This window comes from Castor canadensis, chromosome 8 (assembly GCF_047511655.1).
Source record: "Castor canadensis chromosome 8, mCasCan1.hap1v2, whole genome shotgun sequence".
Lineage (NCBI taxonomy): Eukaryota > Metazoa > Chordata > Mammalia > Rodentia > Castoridae > Castor > Castor canadensis.
The window spans coordinates 52,565,406-52,585,772 of NC_133393.1; the positions used below are offsets into that span (position 1 = coordinate 52,565,406).

Below are 20,367 nucleotides of genomic sequence, written 5' to 3' on the forward strand. Positions count from 1 at the left end.
TAGGCTGCACTATAAATGCCATTAAGCTCTCCCTTTATGAAGTGAATGCATTTTAATTTTTTATTATGCCTATGCCACAATGACAGGAAGACACAGAAGGAAGGGAATATCCTCATCCACTCTCCAAGAGAGCACCACACTGCATGAACTTGACTCTCTTCCATATCTGGGCCATACATGAGGATGAATGTGTTTCTTTCCCTTTGTTTAGTAGCTCCTAATAGCTGCTGAGCCCAAATGACAAATTCAACCAAGAACAAGTGGTCTCCCTAGAGAAATGGGATTAGTGAGGGGGTCACAGGATTCTAAAGATCCCCCAAGGCACCATCCAGGAAGATAAGTGGCAAGTCGGACTCATGACTAATGGGCTCTTGTGCGGCCACCAGTGGAGGGGACAGAAGTGAGGGTGAGAATGCCTGGTAGTAGTTTTAATTCAAAGCACTTTTTTAGGGGCTGCCGTGAGCCAATGGCCATACTGCAGCCTCTGTGCAGTGGCTAAGAGGGACCACTGTGCAAAGCCTGCTCACTGCACTCTGTCTCCATTGTGGTGCACTCGGTGCTGACTGACTCAATTTCCCTGAGGCTGCCTGAGCATTGTTTGAGGCACTCTGTCAGCCCCTGCTGATGGACAGGCCCGCTGAGCCCCACTTCCTGAGCAGACGAAAAAGCCTGCTGTTTTCTTCTTGTCTCTTATCACCCCTTGTCATTAAAGGAGAGGCCTGGCTTCCACTTCAATTTGTGCTGATCTACAGCAGTAAAGGGGAAGAGAGAGGGGAGATGTCGTTATCGTTCTTCACACCGGCAGCCTCTGTTAAATTTCTTAGTATTCTGAAATTCTCTCCCTCCTTGGAAAGGATTTAGCTGAGGGAAAATTCATGAGCATGTATAAGCTGAAACTGCATACTGGGAGACAGGTAGCATATTGCAAACTTCCTGGGGCAACTTTCAGACTTCACTTTTGGCTTTTCCTCAGTCTTGCTCTAGGCCTGTCTTGAATCCTGACTGGGATAATGCAGCATAACTTCAAAGCTTTTCCTGAGATTTTGTTGTTTTGTTTTGTTTTGTTTTGCTTTGCTTTGTTTTTAGCAGTTCAGTGTTTCCCAAGAGAAGCATTACCCCAAAAGCAAAGCTTTCCTACTTACTCTGCATTAGTATAAAGTTAGATCAAGGACTTAATTCACTGCCATTCTTTTATTCCCTTGGAACCTGAGTTATCCCTCAAATTTGCCTCTCTAAAAAAAAAGGAGGAAAAAAATATTTTTGCACCACTCACAGCTCCATGTCTTAAATTCCTAAAGATTCTTAATCAGGGTTTCGATCAGTCTTGGTTTTCCTTTGTAACTAACATCCCCTGTCTATACACCTTCTCCTTATTTATAGCACTCCAAGTCAGTTTCTTTCAATGTGTACATTAGACACTTAACAGTATCCTGCCAAGAGATCTTACACTCTTAAAATGTCTCTCTGCCTCAACAGACATTCTTCGCAAACATTACTCACAGACCTGTTGAGGAAACCTGGTTCAAACTAAATACTAAAAAATCCCAAAGCAAGCTCAATGAAAAAAGAAAAAGAAATGATACTGTGAACCTGGAGTTATCCTATGTGACACAGTCTACTTAATAGCATTTCCTACCATGATTGTAGGGAAAGGGGGTGAGAAGGTACGAAAGGGATTTAATGTGTTGAAGAACAATCAAAATAAGATTGGGGAAGGAAAAAGAAGTAACCAGTGTAATTTAAAGGTGTGTTGTTATCTTGACAGAGATGAAAAGGGAGCCAAGAGATTTGAGGAAAGGACCTATAGTTAGGGAGAAGATAATGGCATGGTGTGGGCGCTCCTTCTCTGGGTTTTCCGTTAACCACTGTGGGCTCAGGAACTGGCTTAATGACTTTTCCAGGATTTGGTCTGGCACTTTATCAGCTCACTACAACAGGAACATGAGCCAGGAAAGCCTGAAAAATTGCTGCAGCAAAATATGCCCTCTGCCAGGCTGCTGTTTGCAGCTCCAGCTGAGGGTGCTGAGCCTCTGAAGCTTATGCCCGGATGCTGTAGCTGGAGGACAACTGCTAAGGTCAAATGAATAAGCAGTAGTCAGGGAGTCTGAGGAAAAAGGAATGGGTGTCTGCACAGAGACATTTTCTCCCTTTTCTCGTGCTATTTCACTGCTGTAAAATGCCCAGTTAAACCTAATTGAATTTGACAACAATAAATGACATACTGAAACCGTATAGTTCACCTAAGGAACAGCAATGAAACAGTGAAGACACCAGAAGCCAGAGTTCAGGAAATGTCATATTCACATAGAAATGCTTTACATTTTTCTGAGCTTTATTGTCTCTTTTTTTCCAGAAAAGCTCCAGACCACCCATTGTACAGGGTCCTTTCTAGAAACTATACATAAAACCCTCTCTTTAGCTCAGCTTTTGCCCCATTGTCATATGATGGCTTTAAGCCTACAAATAAAGAAGGAATGAACTGTTCAAAAAGAACAAAATACATAAACTCATCCTTTTGCTTATCCTTAGGAGCTGGCTGTGCCCTAGTGGAAGGGATCTGTAGAGGTTCAGAAGTTTTTAAAAGAATTAAATATAAAAAAAGAGCCTTACACTCCCACCCTTGGCCTTGCTCCACAAAATCCTGTGTGTGAGTACAGCCATTCTTGACTTTCACAAGCCCAGCTTCCACAACCTGATTTCTCACAGGCCTGAGGAAGCCATGCTCAAAGAAGCATTTCCATACCTGTCCTCCCATCCAGAGCTGCATCCGTCTCCCACACAGGCCTTCCCCACACCACCCCTTCAGTGTGTCTGTGCCTATAACTTTGCTGAATGAACCATTGACTATATCTTTTCTATACATGATAGATCCACAGTTTAAAAAAAAAAAGTCTTCAGGAACAGTTATATACAAAACAAGCTGAACTGACCTTAATCTTTCCCTACAAGTTGATGGGTAGAAGACTAGTGTATAGCTCAGTGGTAGAGCAGTTGCCTAGCATGTGCAAGGCCCTGGATTCCATCCTGAGCACATGCATACACACACCAAAAAAAAGGTCAACTAGGTAGCAGTATATTGATTGGTCCAGATGTCAGCTCAGTGGCAGCTGGCATGGAAAGCCACTATTTTGTTCTGATGGGACCTCTTCCTCTTCCTTCCCAAGGTCTCTTGGTCTAATTAAATTTCAGGGAGACAGAGCCTTGGCAGAAGGTTAAAGGAAGCTGCTAGACTGCAGTGTAAGAACTGGGCTCAAAACTAAATTGGGAAGTTTAACTGGGCCCGTCTCTGGTTTCAATGAAATACTTTTACAGCATATGGTAGCAATGTCTGTTTCTAAGCTTTTGAAAACCATTTTTCTTTTTCCTTAATTGTAGTTCCCTGGCTGTTTTTATATTATGAGCTACTTGTAGAAAAATACAGGAAACATAATTACAATACAAAGCTCCCTTTCCCAAACCTACTGAGATCATTTGAAGCCAAACTGGGTTTTAGGGGTTAGCTAACTATAAGTTCACAACCAAGAATTGCATCTTATGCAGTGCTGGTTGATTTACAGCTGGTGTTATGTGATTAAACAATAACCATGTTTCTCTCAGCTATGTAGCTGCTATAGGATTGAGGGAGGGAAGGGACGGGCTGGGTTGCTTCATGACTCCACATTGCACAGCTTCCTCTGGGGAAAAAGAATGAGTATCTTTGTGTGACTCTTAAAGAGAAGCATTGCCTAAGTATATACAAGTTTATTTAGGGAAAGAAAAGAGAAATAAATTACTTGGTTTGATTTTCCACTTACATTGACAGCTCCCTATAGCACTGTGTTAAATTGCTAACTGCTAATTTTTGTATCCTACCTTTCCTGAGGAACCTGTAATGGACTTTTAGGCCATCAGAAATAACTTGCTTTACTCTGGGGAGGAAATGGCTACTTTGTTGCATTGTGAAAGGCAAAGCTTTGGAACTTTGATTTATTCAAGTCTAAAAAGCAATGATGGATGATTGAGAATGAGAGCCACTGAATGTCCTCCGCTAGAGCACGGTTTCTAGCAGAATGTCTTCTGCTAAAGCAGAAGGGCAGACATGCAAAAGTGGAGTCCTGGCAGCCTCTGCTGGGGAAGGCTGAGAGGCCAAGGTCAGCACCAAATGGGCAAGCAGGTACTCCACCTTCCCGTCATGAATCTAGATCAAAGTGCCCTTGCCTGCTATGTTCAGGGGAATCTGAAGCAAATGAGCAGAAGAGGCCTCACTTATCTGTTACTTTCACTTGATGTAATTGTTTTAGGTTGTTCTTTAATAGTGTGTGTTGCTAAGAGTATCTAAATGGCGTAATTACCACTTTAGAAGATCACCTCTTTTTATACTACATTCACATTCTCCAGTTTATTTTGAGGATTTACACTTTATGTACCATTTGATGAATACATGAATATGGAAAAGCTAAAATGTTTATCTCCCTTCTAAAATGATGTAGTTCAGTCTTTTTCTTCTTTTCTCCTTTTCTCCCTTCCCTCCCTCCTTAACTTTCTCCCCTCTTGCAACCCATCTTCAAATTCTCATCACTGCCTTCATCTAATTCAGTCTTCTGAGACGTGTAATAAAGAAACCACTGAGTGAGATCTAAGACATAGGATGTATTTCTTCTCTACCTGTTTTCTTTTAGGAGCCTTCCTTCCAAGGAAGTCTCTTAAATGGGTGGAAATGAACTTCCCTTGTTTCCCTAGAACGCTCCTTTTGAAACCCTGGTGTAAGAGCAGAGCTGAGCAGGCAGATCCAGAGCCTCTGGCCTCCTTTTCGTATTTTGATAAAGCCCTGTCGCTCGCGTTAGAAACTCAAGTATCAAGCACACCACACGGGCAGCCTCAGCCTCTTGTATGGAGTTAGGGGTTCCCATGAACTTTAACTCGGCCCTCCCTCCACGGAGCTGTTTTGGGAGGATCAGGAGGTGAAAGGTGCTCCAAGAAGGGTCTGCAGCCGATGAAGCTGTAGGGCTGCGAAGTGCAGTGATGGCAAACTGCTGGTTTCAAGTCGTGTGGGTCGTGAAGTGAAGCGACTGGCCAGAGACCAGCATTTTCTAAGTAATAGAGAGCAGGATGGAATGGACTTGCACGGTGCGGCTGGATGGAAGGGTAAACATTGCTGCGGAAAACTTCAGTTTCGGTTTATAAGCGTGTGGGTGTGCCGCAGGCAATGTGAACTGTCTTCACTGTGGTCAGAAAAGCTCGCGCAGCCGCCGCCCGGGAAGAACTGCGCGCGGCTGCACCCCGCCCCGGGCCTAGAGCTTAGTCCCAGGTCCCAGGACCCCGCGCCTCCACACTGGAGTCCCGCCCCCCGCTTGGCTTGTGCCTTTGGGTAGGAGGACATTGGAAGTCGGGTGCCCAGTGCGTGCCCGCCCTGCAGCGGGAGCCCAACATGTCCCTGGGCGCGGGGCGGGGACGGGACGCGGGAAGATTTACTCACTTCTCCTGCCTAAGTACAGTAATTCGAAACAGTTCTCGCAGCACAGTCCCTGACAACTTAATGTTTAAAAAAGCCATTAAGAGTCGTTGGGACGCGAAGTGAAAGGCGGATGGATGGCGGAATGTGGCTGGGGGATGGACTGGGGACAGATCGTTGTCATGGCCCTCGCTGGTTTGTACAGCGCACCCTTAACGGCGATCTAGTCACAATTTACCGTGATTGAACGTGCCCGGCGGGGACACAGACAGGAAAAAGGGGAACCTGCCCACGCTTCACCCGCCCCTCCCTCCTTCCCGCAGGACTTTCTGCAAGGAGACTGCACCAAAGCGAGACAGAAGCTGAACTGGAAGCCCCGGGTCGCTTTTGACGTAAGTGTCTCACACGCCGGGACCCGCACGGCCACTCGCGGCCAGGCGGCCTGGCGGGAGGGGGCGGGGCGGCCCACGCTGCGGGCCCAAGCTGCCCGGCGCCTGGGTGCCCAAGGACCGGTGCTGAGAGAAGAGAGATGCTGGGTGGATGTGGCTGGCGGGGTGCGGGAGGCCTCTCGGCAGCTCGAAAGAGGGTTGTCACCAGGGGAGAGTGGCAGATGCTCCTCCCTCATGGCCCACCCTGTGTCTCGGGTCGCAGGAGCTGGTGAGGGAGATGGTGCACGCCGACGTGGAGCTCATGAGGACCAACCCCAATGCCTGAGCACGGCCGCGGCCTGTTGTCCCACGGGCAGCCCTCGGCGCAGATGCGCACTGCGGGGATCTAGGGAAGGAGAGAAATCCGGCAGCGTACCCGCAGTCCTTTCCTCTGCTGCACTGTCCCCTCAGCGGTGTCGGCCGCCGAGGTTTGTAGCAGCTGGGACGTGGCACTCCGGATTCCGAGCTGCTTTGCTTTTGTCGAAGCCTCCGCTGAATGATTTTGTGAAATCAAGATGTTTTAATCACTTAATCATTTTACTTGAAATTGTGTCAGTAGACAACTTAAATTTTGGGGCCTTCAAATTGTTTTTTCTTATTAAAAATGATCTTTCTATGAGCTAGCATTAACAGAGCATTACTGTTGATGTTTTCTCAAGTTATAAAAGCAGCTTTATGAGCCTCAAAACAAAAGTGTCAAAGTCCATGCCTTGATGAAATAGCTTTCTTCAGGCCTTGCTCCCTTTGGAGAAAGCTCCTGCTGGGAAGACCCCAGGCCTCTGAAAAGAGAGTGGGATAGTCCCGCTAAGTCTGAGCCTGGGCCGTTTCTCTCCCTTCTGGTGTGGACAATATGGAACTGAAGTTTCACACACCCTCTAGTCTTTCCTGACAGTAACTAGAACCACTGAGCTCCCATGTGTCAGAAGACAACTCCAGAAAAAGAGGAGTTAGGAGGAGAAACTTGAAGGTAAGCTAAGTACTGGAGGAACATTCTATGACAAAGATACCCAGGGGTCTCCCAGCCCTTTCCTGGTGGTCTAGAATCTCTCACATACCCAATGCTTATTTACAATCTCTTCTCATCAGTACTAGGTCATATATTTAACCTAATGTTGATTTATTTGTTCAACCAGTTCATATTCAGTGCTGAATATATGCCAGGCATTGTGCTATGCACTCCAAGTACTGAAGCATTAATTAGAAGTTATAATGAAGAGGTTTAAGGCCAGCCTTGGCTCACAGGATCTGGATTCATTGAGTGCAGCGTTTAGTTGGCCTGGGTATGCCCCTAGGTCTACACTCCTGAGCTGTGTAGTGTACAGCCATAGGTAGGTTGACACAAAGGTAAGATCACCTATCCCCAACAGCAAGCAAAGATCTGTGTATAGGTGTACACAGTATTTTACTCTAGAACAAATTAGGTCAAGATTCTTCTTCTCCCCCTCCCTCCCCTTGCAATCAAAATAAAATAAAACTTTACAACGAATGGAACTCCAGCACATTCATGTGTGAGTGTGAGTGAACTATTTCTGAATGTCTTCACAGGCAGGTTTATGGCCTGGGGGAGGACCAGGACTCCAGAGGCTGGTGCGGAGAGAGGGCTCTTTGTGTGGCTGCCCCAGTCCCAGGAGAACATGCTGGCCAGGGCAACCTCAGCCTCCACAGAGCAGAAGCCACCCCAGGACAAGCCTGTCTCCAGCTCCCAAGTGGGATGCTTCATTGGAAGCAGATGGTCCCTGGGAAGCTGGGCCTCAGAATGAGGAGAGCTGGTGGCATACACAATGGCAGGCACACATCACAAATGGACACAAACACACATCCACTTACAAATGCAAATGCACTCACAAACATGCTGTCTCTCATACACACTGACAGACACTTGCAAACACTGCCACACAGGGACTCAACAAGTCTCACAAACAATCCCATGCCCCTTAGCCTTGACCCTGCTGGACAGGCACTCCCCCTCTCCTCTGACCACCTGAGTCTCCATCTAGCACACAGGAGAGGTGCTCCAGGGACCTTTGGCTTCAGTGCCCCCATTAATTCAATGTTTTGTGGCTTTTTAGCCCAAAGCCATAATAAGCTCCTCAGGGAGACCTGCAAAGATTCTAGGCAGGGGTTTAATGACTCTAGCGGAGCCATACTGTTAACTTACACTTCTCAAAATGAACAGGAGCATCAGTTTTTGAAGGAAAAGGTATTTTAATTGCAACCTTCTCACTATTCCTGCCTCCTCAGTCACAGTATGGGGGATGCTCCTGTGGCTTCCTGACAGTGTGTGTTAAAAAGGAGAAAAACAGCAGATTTGCTTCAATATTTTCTGTGCTTTGAGGGAAATTCATGTAGCCATTCTTAGTTAAAAGGATTTCTTCTACCTTAAACTCAATTTCAGTGATTTTTGTAAATCTGTGTCCTGTAAATGTTCCTCTTTTTTTTTCCTGTTCTGCAAACTTTGGCTATTCAGTTTAAGTATTATAAAACATCTCCCATCTTGACTTTTTGGTAAAACCTAAGGAAGTTAAACTCTCAGCAGAGCAGTCAGACCCATGTTCGTTTGCCAGAGGAAGGACAGGTACATGGGTACTTGAGACTTCCAGTGGCCTCACTTTCCATCTGATTTGCCTGCCAGCCCATCTCTTGGGCTGTGTCTGCTGCTCTTAGTCTTTAAGGAGTTACAGGACTCAAGGAGTTACAGGACTCAGCTAGGTCCAGCATAACAAACCTGTCACACCTCCACAGTTGTTCAGGGCACAGGCTGACTGTGTGGAAGAGCACAGCACAAAATGTCTCCTTAGGAAGCATGATTGTAGGTCTAGACTGTGCTGCCAGGTAAGAGGCAGGGCCAGCCTGTGAACAAAAATTGCTTTGGGTGCCTTTTTGTCCCCTTTAATCACCTTTACCTACTGGAACCACCACATCCCTGGGAGCCAGTTAGTTGATGGGCCACTGGTGAATACAACCTGTATATTTAAATTTTCATTTAAAAATAATAACTTTGGGCATGAAATGTAGCTCAGTAGTAGAGTGCATAGCATACGTGAGGCCCTAAAAAATAAATATTAAAGAATAACCTTAGATTGTTTACAAACAACTTTCTAGGTCCTACAACCACCAAAAAAGAAAAAAAATCCTTAAAAGCACCCAGGCACCTTTGTATTTGGGAATTCCAACCCCATAGTCCCTGTTTTAAGGTGTACTCCAACTAGTTCAAGTTCACACACCATGTGTTTTCCAGGACCTGTGTGTCAGCCTCAATTTGCTCAGCAGAGGGCACAGGTGCAGGAAGCTCCCACTGAGGTTCTATATGAAGAGTGTCTGTGTGGTTGCCTTACAAGTAGATTAGTAAGTCCCAACAGGTCACTTGCACCTCTTCAAAAATTGGGGGTGGTGGCAATTCATCATTGAGGGTGCTGAGAAGTTTCACAAGCAGCGGCGACTACTGAGGCACCAGGGGGAGTAGGCCCACCCTCTATAGTCCACAGTGTCCGCTAAGAACACAGGGGTTGAGCCTCTTCTGAAAGTAGGAAGGTGGTGCCCCTGGCCTGCAAGCTGTTGGTTGGGCAGATGCCTCCTCTGTGGGGCCTCCCACCTTGCTCCCTCCCTGCACACATATGCTATTACGGCCCACCACTGCACCTGGAGCCCTTCTCGGGTCCTACAAGGCTACCCAGGAATCTGGGCCTGCGGCTGCGCCGCCATCCCCAGGCCTGAGCGGCGGGCTCCTGAAAGGCACACTGAAAGTGGGCTCTACCCCTAAAACCTCTCCAAGATCCGCATTAGGAATAGGATGGCAGGGCCCTACCCCCTCTTCACTTGCATCCTTGGCCAGAGTGTATGCTGGCAGCAAACGACCGCAACCTGACCCCAGACCCTACTGCCTACTGCTCAGCTCCAGCCCTTCCTCCAGGGTCAGGGGTCACGCACAGCGGACACCCGACCTCTATTCCCCTTTGATCTTTGAATTTCGGGGCCAAGGTGCCCGCAGGGGTGCCCAACCAGTATCTACGGGACCATTTTGCAGAGCGCCCATGCAAGAGGCCTGCAATCTCAGGCTAGGTTTTAAGTCTCTGGGTTTCCAGGCTTCGGCCTTGAAGGAAGGCCCTGGCCTTTTCCGCCCGTTGACCAGCGAGGCCCTGGCGGCTCCCGGCTGCGCAAGTGTCCTGAGGCCCTCGATCTCAAGCTCCCCAGCCCCGGAGCCTGGTAGACAAGAGGTGGTGAGGGATCCCTGTCATCCATAGAAGAAAAGCTGCACACTTGCGGCCCTGGCCCTGCTAATAAGTCAGTGCGCTTTGGAAGTACGCAAGCACCGTCGCGCAGTCCCCAGGCCAAAAACCACCAGAGCCCGCGGGCTGGAGAATCCCGGAAGGCCACTAAATCGGGGCCCCATCGGCTCCCGCTGCTCCGGGGGAGGCACCGGCCCGGCTGGCCTGAAAGGAAGCGGCGCAGCCCGTGGCTGGGCTGGAGTGGCGGCCGCAGGCGAGGGAATGTATATTTGGAAGGGGTCAAGACCTCAGCTGGAGTCTGGCTTTTTATGGCGAGGAAGGGCCTTCTGGAGCGGTTTTCCTGTTGGGCCACTTCTCCCCGGCAGCGCAGGGAGCGCGCCGCTGCAGGGGAGCTCAGAGGCCTTTTCCTGCCGCTCTGAGAACCGGCTCCCGGCCGGGCCGGCGGGCAGGCCTGCCCTGGAACCAGCTGACAAATGCAGCAGAATGTCACATTATTCCTGTCGCCAGACACACTAAACCGGTGCCCTGCTCCTCCCAAATAGTCCGTCTACCCTAAGCAGGAGTGGGAGGCGGAGGCCGCCTGGAGAGCCTCCTCAGAGGCCAGGAGCTGATGTCCCAGGATATCAGACCCTGAGTTCTCTCTGGGACTAGCAGGGACTCACACTTGCCATTGGCGTTGGGGCCACGTCCCCCAGGCACTCTCAGGGACACAAAGCGGCGGCTCCAACAGCGCACCCAGGCGGGGGTTAGCCCACTCCTCTAGCCGGCCTGGCAAGTCCTTCCTGGCTAGTAACGACAAAACTCATCTTAGAATCCCAAGGGAACCTCCACCTCTGCAGCCGCTGCTGTCCTAATGCCCGGACTACGTAAAGGCGCCGCGGCCGCCACCGACCTGCGCGTGAACCCGCTGCGGCTTCGGGCCCGGGAAGCCTCCCGCGCCAGCCTCCGAGGATCCCTCTGCGCTGTCCAGGGCGCCGACTTTTCCCAACTTGAAGACCAGAGTTTTAGGTTTTCCTCTACAGCAGATCTTAAAGAATTCGATTGCCACTGAAACCTGTGCTCCCACCCATGTCGAGCTTGCACGCGGGAGCCATTAACCAGCCCCTGCACAGCCTCAGAGACGGTGACCCGCTCTTATCCTGAAGGAAATGCGGAGACCTTAAGAGTTAATGGCGCTAAATGTGTTGGTTTTCCTGCTTTTTCCCTAGAGTAGGTAATGCGAGGGAGGTCTCTCTCCTCTCTCCGCTCTCTCTCCCAATCTCTTAATATAAATCAGCCCCAAAGCCCTCCAAACTCCTTATTTCCTAAACTCGAGTGTCCCACTCCCTGCCTGGGACCCACCGCCCAGGTCACTTACTAGCTGGGATCACAAATTGCTCTCCTGTGCCCACCCAAGTAGCACCAAGCTGTGTCCACTTTGGGACAAGCCTCTGGTCCCCTTCCTAGGAGCCACCTGCAGGGCAGGTAGGGAAGAGGGTAGGAAGTCTGCTCAGAACGAGACCTGTGTGAACCAGTGGGAGCAGAGGGGGCCCTGGGCAGCTCAAAGAAGACTGTCTTCCCAGAAGAGAGGGAGCTCCAGCCTGAGGGCAAAGGCCTGGGGAAGTGCCCCATCACCCTCCTCACCTAAGGCCAGGAGACTCTGAGCTGGATGCCATGCCAGGCCCTCTCTCAGGTCCACGCAAACCACACCTCAACTCCAAGGGGGGCGGGGGGAAGGGGGGAGAAATGACCCCAACATTGTATGCACATATAAATAAAAGAAAAAAGAAAAAACTCCAAGGGGGGGGCTCCTCCCTTCTCTGGCCTGTATGCAAGGAAATTCCAGCTCCTACTGCATCGCCTATAATACGCTCAATATGCTACAAATTTAAAATCGGTGAGGGAAAAAATCAAGTAAACAGCAACAACAACAACAACAAAACTAATACAAAACAGCATTTCTTCTGAGGCAGGGTAAGATGGGAAAGGAGGGCGCTACGGGCGCTACGCTCGCTCGCTCTTAAGTTGAGCCTCATGCTCTCTGTGCCTTATTTTGGCTTCCACTGAGATGGACATGGTACATTTTGCTCAATTTTCCACTCCTAATCATGTTGAGAACATTGGAGGAGAGGGGCTTTCATTCTCCTGGATGGCTTTTGGAGCTGGAATTCATTTAACTCAGTATTGTTCCTTTTCCAGTCAAACTCTGACCTGGAACCTGCCAGTCCTACTGGCAGTGTGGCCCAGCACAGTTCCAGGCCTGGGTGCAAGTTGGGGTCATAGAGATGTACCCAGAGGCCATTCCCCAGAAGGCTGGGGGTGGGAACATCAGAGAAAACTCCCGGGGCCCTAAGACATTCTACAGGGAGTGAAGAAGGATGGTAGAAAAACAAAGACCCAGAGGTATGGAAGTAAACACAGAACAGAGTGGTTATGCTAGGTACACACTTGAAAAGAGGGACCTGGAATAAAGAGGGTGGAGAATTGGGCCTGCAAAATTCCAGCCATAGCAAAAGTTCCAAATAGCAAAGGAAGACTTTTCAGGTAGGTGGGATAAAAATACCACTAATGCAGCCTCTTTGCCCAGAAACTTCAGCTGCATTATAAATCCAAATATAAGACTGCAGGGATGTGGAATCTAAAGCTGGTTTTTTGGACCCCACGGGCAAATCTTCATGGGTTTCTCCTCCTGTCAAGTGGCCAGTGTCTGAAAAATACACTTCCCTCCGTGGGAGCGCTTCTGAGCTTCTGGACCCCTCTGTCGGCCCCTCACCCTCAATGCAGTGGACTCTTTGCTGGGCTGGGCTGGAAGGGACTGTCCCCAATGAAATATATTCTGTCCTGCCTTGCCAGCTTTATTAATTGGCCATGGTCCATCTTGCCCCTAACATGACACTTGTTTATGGCTGGGTGGGAAGGACTAATGGCTTCATGAACCAGTCATGAAACAAGCAGACAGAAGTCAAAAACACAAAAGAGAGAGAGAGAGAGAGAGAAGGCCACAGGCAGGACCCAGTAAGGTTCTTCAAATACAAGGGACTTGGAGCAGACACCACAAAAGCAAATGGGGCCTTCTCCATGAGATCTAAGATGTGGCCTTGCTTTGGTGCCACCAACAAGCTTAGAGAACAGTGGTGTGGGGTGCCTGAAATCTGCTTGAAGAAGATAGTCCTCTGGGCTGTCTGACCAGGCTGCCCAAACCAGCAGAGTTCAGGGCCTCTTAGGTTCTACTCCATTAAGAATAAAACTAATGGCCCTCCACCTTAAAACAGTCTCCTCCCACCCAAGACAACCTGGTGGGAGAGAAAGGTGCTATGTCCTTTCCTAACCTATCAAATTTAGGGGAGCCCAAAAGGGCTATAATGCCCTCTTGTTTCCTGATCCTTGTTTCTGACCTGGCAGGAAACCGCCAAGAGCTCACAGGCAACCAGTACAACCAAGCCTTATTTCTCTGCAAATATGATAAGCAGTGACACAAAGTGCCATGGAATGATCAATTGTAAAATGCATGCTTTGTTTGCATGCAGCCTGGTGAAAGAGTCTGCTAACTACATAACCCTGGAAAACAGCATGCGCTCCTATCACACGTGCAACATGCCGAGTGCAAAACTGTATATGGCATATAATATGCTGGCATTTGCTGCTCATGTATAAATTTCTTAGAAAAATAAATGTGCCCCACTTTTACATACAGGACAAAGTATTATCCTAAAGTTTTCTACAGAGTCGATTTTAAAACTTACCCAATTCCCCACCCTTTACCCTGTCTGCCATAGGCAGGTTAACTTCCAAATAGTAAAATATCAAGTTAAAATATCAAGGAGTTTTTCTTTGAACATTTTGCAGGAAAACTGCAAATCAAACATGCTAACCACTAGGGAATAAATAATTCCAGGTTAAACAAAGTTGGCAGGAATTGGTTTTCCTCAAATTGTATGAGGATTCAAGGCAAATATATTTATATTAAAAAAGATTATATGCACATGGTTTTAAAAATTAGAATAATGAGCATAGGTCTCCTTCCACTCACCCAGAGCTATCATGTAGAGAAGTCGGGCAGAAGTAACTACGTATATGTAGCACGAACACCTTCCTAGACACATACGTCTTCCGTACCTAATTTTTCAAACTTTCACATGGAAGAGGATAAATACAAAGAGTCACCTCTCCTGGGAAAGCAGGGGCACACTTCTTCGCGGAGGCGAAGAGCTCCTCTAGGGCCGCGAAGCCGCGGCCCCGCACTCACCGGTTTTCTTCTCCAGCCTCAGGGCGGAGAATGGAAGGGCAAGGGGTCCCCGCAGCCCCCTCCGCCTGGCTGCGGCCGGAGGGTCCTCGCCCTCGCTGTGCTCGGTGTGTGGCGTGCGGGGCGGCGGCTGAGCAGAGTCCTGTCCAGTTCTCCAGGATCGAGTTGGGCCTAGGCCGGGGACTGGCTGCGGCCGCGACGTCTTCTAGGTCTCCAAGCCGAGGTCGGATCCCATGCGGAGAGCCGCGGGCTCGTGGATCCCGAACACGCCGATCCAGTCGCGCGCCCCTAAACTTCTCGAGTCCATTAGGCTGAGCGACTCCCACCACAGCCTCTGTTTAGTAATTCGTGCCCTCAGTAAACCGACCTCCCACGCTGCGTGAGGTCGCCAGGGTCCCAGCGCTGGCATGGACAGGTCGGGCGACCAGGGCCCGGGGGAGGGGGTGCCGCGGGGTGATGCAAACGCACGGCTGCGGGGCGCGCTGTCACCGTGAGCAATGAAGTGCCTTTGACCTTTCCACCCCTCGGGGCTCCTAAACACACGTGTGTCTTCACAACAAAGGTAGCTAGTGAGGAGAGCTCGGGACTGCGGGACGGGGCCGCGGAGGCGGAGTCGCGGGGTGAGGAGGGGAGCAGGAACACCCGCGCGCAGCGGCCAGGGCTCTCGGGGCGACTCGGCGACCCTGGTCCCCGACAAGCGTAGGCGCCTGCTCTTTGCCACCTTGCGCTCCGCGCGGTCTTTCCTGCACGCCAACCCAACCTGTGATAAGGCCATCAAACATAACAGGTCTCCGCTATTTCCTCCAAACACCTCATTTCGGGCGGAGAAGCGAGCGGGAACCCGGAGGAGGCGGCGGGGCGGGGGCGGGCGTGGGAGGAGGAATCCGCTCCAAACGCAAACAGAAGCCGGCAGGGCCACTGCGGGTAATTACAGCTCATTAGTGAGGAGCGTTCCCCTACAGCAGCAGTTCCCTTGGAGGCCCGCGTCGGGCCGGGCCGACGCGACTTGGAAGGGCCCGGGCCGCGAAGCAGCGCCCCCGCCAGAAAGCCAGCGACGGGCCGCGGGTCCCCGTTCGTCACCCCCCTCCAGGTGGTTGAACCGAACAAATTGACCACTGTAGTGTCTCCAGCTCCCGGGCCTCGGGTCCATCAGCTGGACAGACGGAACAGGGCCATGGGTCACCTGCTACCGCCCTCCTCCAGGCCTAGATAGCCCAGCTCCAGCCACAGACTCTTTGTCCGCAAACCCCAACTCCACGCTCGACCCCCCCCCGCACCCCAAAGTGGAACAAGGCACCAACTCCAATTCCACGAGATTTGTCGGTGGCTCTTTACCTTCAGCCCCTGCCCACCCCTCCGACAGAAAAGGGTGGGCAGAGGAAGCTCCAGGCAGCCCGGGACCTAGGGCTGCGACAGCCCGGCAAAGATTTAAATGCAGCAGTGAGGCCTGACCGGAGGAGACACCACGCCAGCGCCAGCGATCTCCCTGGCTATTAGGTTACGGCTCTGAGGGGAGGGGACCGAGCGAATCAGGCCACGTAAAGCAGTTTTTGACTGAAATTAGAGTGTATTTATTTGCAGCAATCCTTTAACAATGATCAAATCTTGACAACAAGCAACAGCAATTACTGCTTAAGTGTCGCCTCTAGATAGGAGCGGCAGATAGGGAACTGCATTATCTCGAAAACAAACTGAAAGGCCCTGAATGTCTGTAATCAAATCGCCATCTCCCCAAAGTCTGATTGACAGGGCAGATCACCCCAAGATAATGAATTTATTACATTTCCTGGGTTATTTACAAAAGGGGGGAGGGCCAATCCGGGTTGCCCCCTAGGTTTAACTGTAAATTAACAAGAAAAATTGGCTTGAAAAGAAACCATACTGGGCTAAGACGTTCTGCCTGTGTCTCCTTCCTTCGTGTTATTGCTTTAAATGTTTTCCAAAAATAATTGTTCTACAAACAAATCCTCTAAAAGAGTTTCCCAAAGATTAAATATCCCTTTTCAACTCACAATATATTTATATTAAAAAAATCAACCCTTCTATGTAATACATGGAGGATTGTGTGTTTGAGTTATATACATACATTTTAAAAAACGGTTTGTTTTGCCTCTTACAAAGGACTGAAATTAGCAGGAAAAAAAATGTTGGCATTTGGCTCACGAGGGTGCAAGTTTATATGGGGTACAGGAGCCAAATCGTGTGTGTATCTTGAGGCACATTTACATCTCCACACACAGGTTATCTGTGGTGAGACTGCTGCTGATTCATGGCTTAAAATTTCCAAATCATGTTCTGTCATTACTGAGAAAAAGTATTTGTTTTAATGCCAAGTCAGATCTGTTTAGGAAATTATCTTTTTACTAGCCACAAAGCAAGTTGACTATATAGTACATTTTGCAGAAGATGCTGCAGGAAAAGAAATCTACTAAACAAAACTTTTAGCGAAATTTGACATGGACTAGTCAGGAGGTTTCTCCGTCTTTCACAGACTTGGGTGGAGAACAGCCCATTCCTAGTATTTTATCTCTGGAATCGTTTCTTCATATTAAAGCTGTATTAAGGTATCCAGACATAAAGGTCTCATTCAAACTGAATGGTAATTTATTAATAAACAATGAATATGTTCAACAAAAAGAAAAATGATAGAATAAGATTAATAGTTTCCCTTTTTATAATGAGAAAAAAAGCACAATTTTAGAGTTTCAGGCAATTTAACGTCAGCTTTTGGAAACACTTTCTGGCGTTTGGTCCACGACATCCAACTACAAATTAAAAATAAATTACTATGTTGCAATTTACATTTTAAAACAAGTCCATGAATAAAAAGAAAGCGATTTTCATATCCGGGGACTTTCCCCTCCTTTCCACATAGGATAAAATACTATGTTACAGGTGAGAGGCCAAGAAAGACAGGGAGGGAGAGGAGGAGCAGGAAAGCGAGGCTCTGAGAAGCAAGAGGAGACTTACGTGTTATCTGGAGTAACACTGTCCTTTAATAAACCATGATTTTGCTGTCTGTACAAAATTGTTTATGGTCTGGTTTATTCAAATAAGGCAAAGTGGAGGTGGCGCTGAAGGAATCTTTTAAGAAAACAGTTTTCTTTGAGCTGGTGCTGGCGAGCTGAATTTTGGGAAGGGCTCCGGTCGCTGGTGCGCTGATTGTCTCGAGTTTTTTTAATCGGGATTTTTGGTTTCGATTTTGCACTCCTGGGTTCTTTGGGCTGTTCCTGCTTCGGGGTTCCACTCGGTGCGTGGTCAGAACTTGCTGCAGTCGTAGACGAAGGCCCCAGACGCGCGGTACAGAGGCTGGCTGGCCGGGAAGGCCATCTGACAGCTGCTGTTCCCGTTCACGGGAGAGTTGTTCAAGCCGATCCGCTGCGACTCGAACATCTCCCTCACCGAGTGGAAGTTCTGCTGCTGCCCGGGGTAGCCGGCCGCCGCCGCCGCCGCCGCCGCGCTAGCCAGGTGGCCCAGGTCTCCACCCGCCTGGTTCAGGTACCACGACGTGAGCCGGCCTTGGTGCGTCGCGGGGTGGTGGCCGGCCTCCGGGCCGCCCCCGCCGTGACTCAGGGACGACGAGCTGCTGCTGGTGACCGGAGGCAGAGAGTAGTCGGGCAGGGGGTCGTCCACCGCCGAGCCCGCGCCCCCGGGCGCGCCCTGCAAGTGGCCGCCGCGCTCGCCAGCCGCGTACAGGCTCATGGCCTGCAGGTTGCAGTGGTAGGTCCCCGCCGTCCCCGCAGCCCCCGCGGCCCCCGCGGCCCCCGCGCCGCCACCGCCGCCGCCGCCGCCGCCGCCCGAGCTGCCCGCGCTCGAGCTCTGGCTGCAGGGGGAGCTGTAGAGGGAGCTCTGGCCCGGCGAGTAGGCGCCAAGCGCCAGCGGGGGTGCGATGCCTGCACGCGACGACGCGGCCGCCGAGGCCAGGAGGCCCGAGCCCAGCTCCGCCGCCGCGCCCTGCGGCGACCCCCGCAGCGACGTCATGATGTTGTCCACGCTGAAGCCCTGGCTGTGGTGCGGCGGCGCGGGCGGCGCGGGCTGCGGTGGCGGCGCGGGCTCCGCACCGTCCAGGCTCAGCGGCCGTGCGGACGGCAGGCTCCCCGGGGGGCTGCTCCCGCTCGACAGGCTGCTGCTGCTGCTGTCGGGGCTCTCGATCTTGGGCACTGCGGCGGCGCTGCCACTGCCCAGGGCGGCGGCGGCGGGGGACAGGGGCTGGGGCGGCGAGGGGCACGTACCGTTCTCCGTCTTGATGTCCTGGATGCGCACTGGCGGCGGTTGTGGTCCCGGCGCGGCGCCGTCCGCCTGGTCGGGTGGCGCGGCGGCCGGGGGCTGGCGGCCGGGCGGCTGTGGCGGCTCTTTGAGGTGCAGCCGGTCCTTCTCCTCCTTGTCCTTCACCGCGTCCTTCTTCTTGAAGCGCCGCCGCCGCCGTAGAAAGCTGCCGTTCTCGAACATGTTATACGAGTCCGGGTCCAGCGTCCAGTAGCTGCCCTTGCCCGGCTTCTTGTCGTCGCGGGGCACCTTGACGAAGCACTCGTTGAGCGAGAGGTTGTGGCGGATGCTGTTCTGCCAGCCCTGCTTATTGTCCCGGTAGAAGGGGAAGCGATCCATGATGAACTGGTAGATGCCGTTGAGCGTGATCTTCTTGTCCGGGGCGTTCTGGATGGCCATGGTGATGAGCGCGATGTAGCTGTAGGGCGGCTTCACCATGTCCTTGGGCTGCGGCTGAGGCGTGTAGGGCCCGTAGGCGCGGGCCATACCGCCGGGATACTGTTCGGCGTGCGCCGGGTGCGAGTACACGCTCATGGGGGCCGGCATGGCGGTGTAGCCGCCCCCGGCCGCCGCTGCCGCCGCGCGGTAGTAGCTCTGCTCGCCGCCGAGGTAGGGCACCACTCCCAGGGAGTTGGGGCTGGACACGGAGTAGCGCGCCTGCATGGCCCCGGCTCGCCGCCGCCGCCGCCGCCGCCCCGCGCCGCCCGCCGCCCCCCACCCTCGTCGGGCCGGGCCGCGCCGCGCCGGCCGCTGAGTCCGAGTCGGAGTGTGAGTCTGGGCCCCGCCGAGCTGGTGCCGGGCCGCCGCGCGGCGTCTGGCTCGGCCGCCGCCGCCTCCCTGCGCCTCCGGCCGCGCGGCCTCTCCCGGCGCCCGCTTGGACTCCTTAGGCCACCTCAGGTCCGGCTCCGGCCGCGGGAGGGTCGCTGCAAGGAGACAGGGCCGGACGAGGATGCGGCAGGGCGCCTTGAAGGAACTCGCGGAGCAACTTCCAGGAACAAACGGTGGGGGGGGGGGGTGGAAAAAAAAAGCCCAAAAGAAAAAAAAAACAAAAAAAAAAAAAACACAAGAAGACTCCCTTCTCGCCCCTTTACTTGAGCCTTCAGGAGACTGCCCCGAGCTGCGGGCGAAGGCGGCCAAATAACCAGGGGCGGGGCGGGGGGCGCCTGCCGGCCGCCTTCCCGGGCCCCCGCGTCACCTTTTCTCAGTCTCTCGCGCGCCGGCCGCTTAAGGAAGCATTGGGAAAACTTCTGAACTTTTGAGCATCCGTCACCCAGGCGAGGACTTTTTTACGCAGTTACATTTTTTTCCGGGCAGCGGAGCCCCGCCCCGCTCTGACTGCAGCAGCCAATGGGAGGCGAGAACCGCCTCTGAATGAGCCGGAGGCCGAGCCCTGCCGGCCCGCGCCTGGCGGCTGGAGGACCGCGGGGCTGACCACACGCGCGCCGGCCGCCCGTGCCCCGCGCCCCTGCCCGCGCCCGACCTGAGCCCCCGCCGTCGGTTGGCCCCCCGCGCTCCACCCGCTCATCGTCGGCGCCCTGTACGATCTCTCACTCCCTGCCACTCTCAAGGAGTCCCATTGTTCCCGCAGACATCTTGGGTCCACCTGGGCCCCACGCAGACCCTTCCTCCGTCCACCGCTCCCAGATGCCCACCGTGTCCTCGGGCCCCGCCTCGCACTGACTGGCTCCCATTCCTTCGTGGATCTGACGTCTCCAGCGTGGGGTTTCCTGGGCCTCGCCTCCTCTCGGCTCACCCCCTCAACTCTCCTCCTCCTCCTCCTTTTCTCCCCCACAG

At 52.0% G+C, this 20,367-nt stretch overlaps 2 protein-coding genes across 3 annotated transcripts in view; one reads left to right on the top strand and one right to left on the bottom strand.

Annotated features, from left to right (window-relative positions):
• The window catches only part of Gmds (GDP-mannose 4,6-dehydratase), a 631,788-nt gene extending 625,299 nt beyond the window's left edge, over positions 1 to 6,489 (top strand). For both annotated transcript variants that reach the window (XM_074082996.1, XM_020165951.2), the window contains 2 exons: positions 5,755 to 5,823; positions 6,083 to 6,489. In XM_074082996.1, the coding sequence (XP_073939097.1) occupies positions 5,755 to 5,822 (68 nt within the window). In that variant the 3' untranslated portion in view covers position 5,823; positions 6,083 to 6,489. The remainder of the gene's footprint in view (positions 1 to 5,754; positions 5,824 to 6,082) is intronic.
• Positions 6,490 to 15,854: 9,365 nt separating this feature from the next.
• Foxc1 (forkhead box C1) lies at positions 15,855 to 19,261 on the bottom strand. The gene has a single exon (XM_020165949.2). It carries the CDS (start codon positions 19,234 to 19,236, stop codon positions 17,566 to 17,568), a length of 1,671 nt encoding a protein of 556 aa, XP_020021538.2. The 5' UTR covers positions 19,237 to 19,261; the 3' UTR covers positions 15,855 to 17,565.
• Positions 19,262 to 20,367: the final 1,106 nt, after the last annotated feature.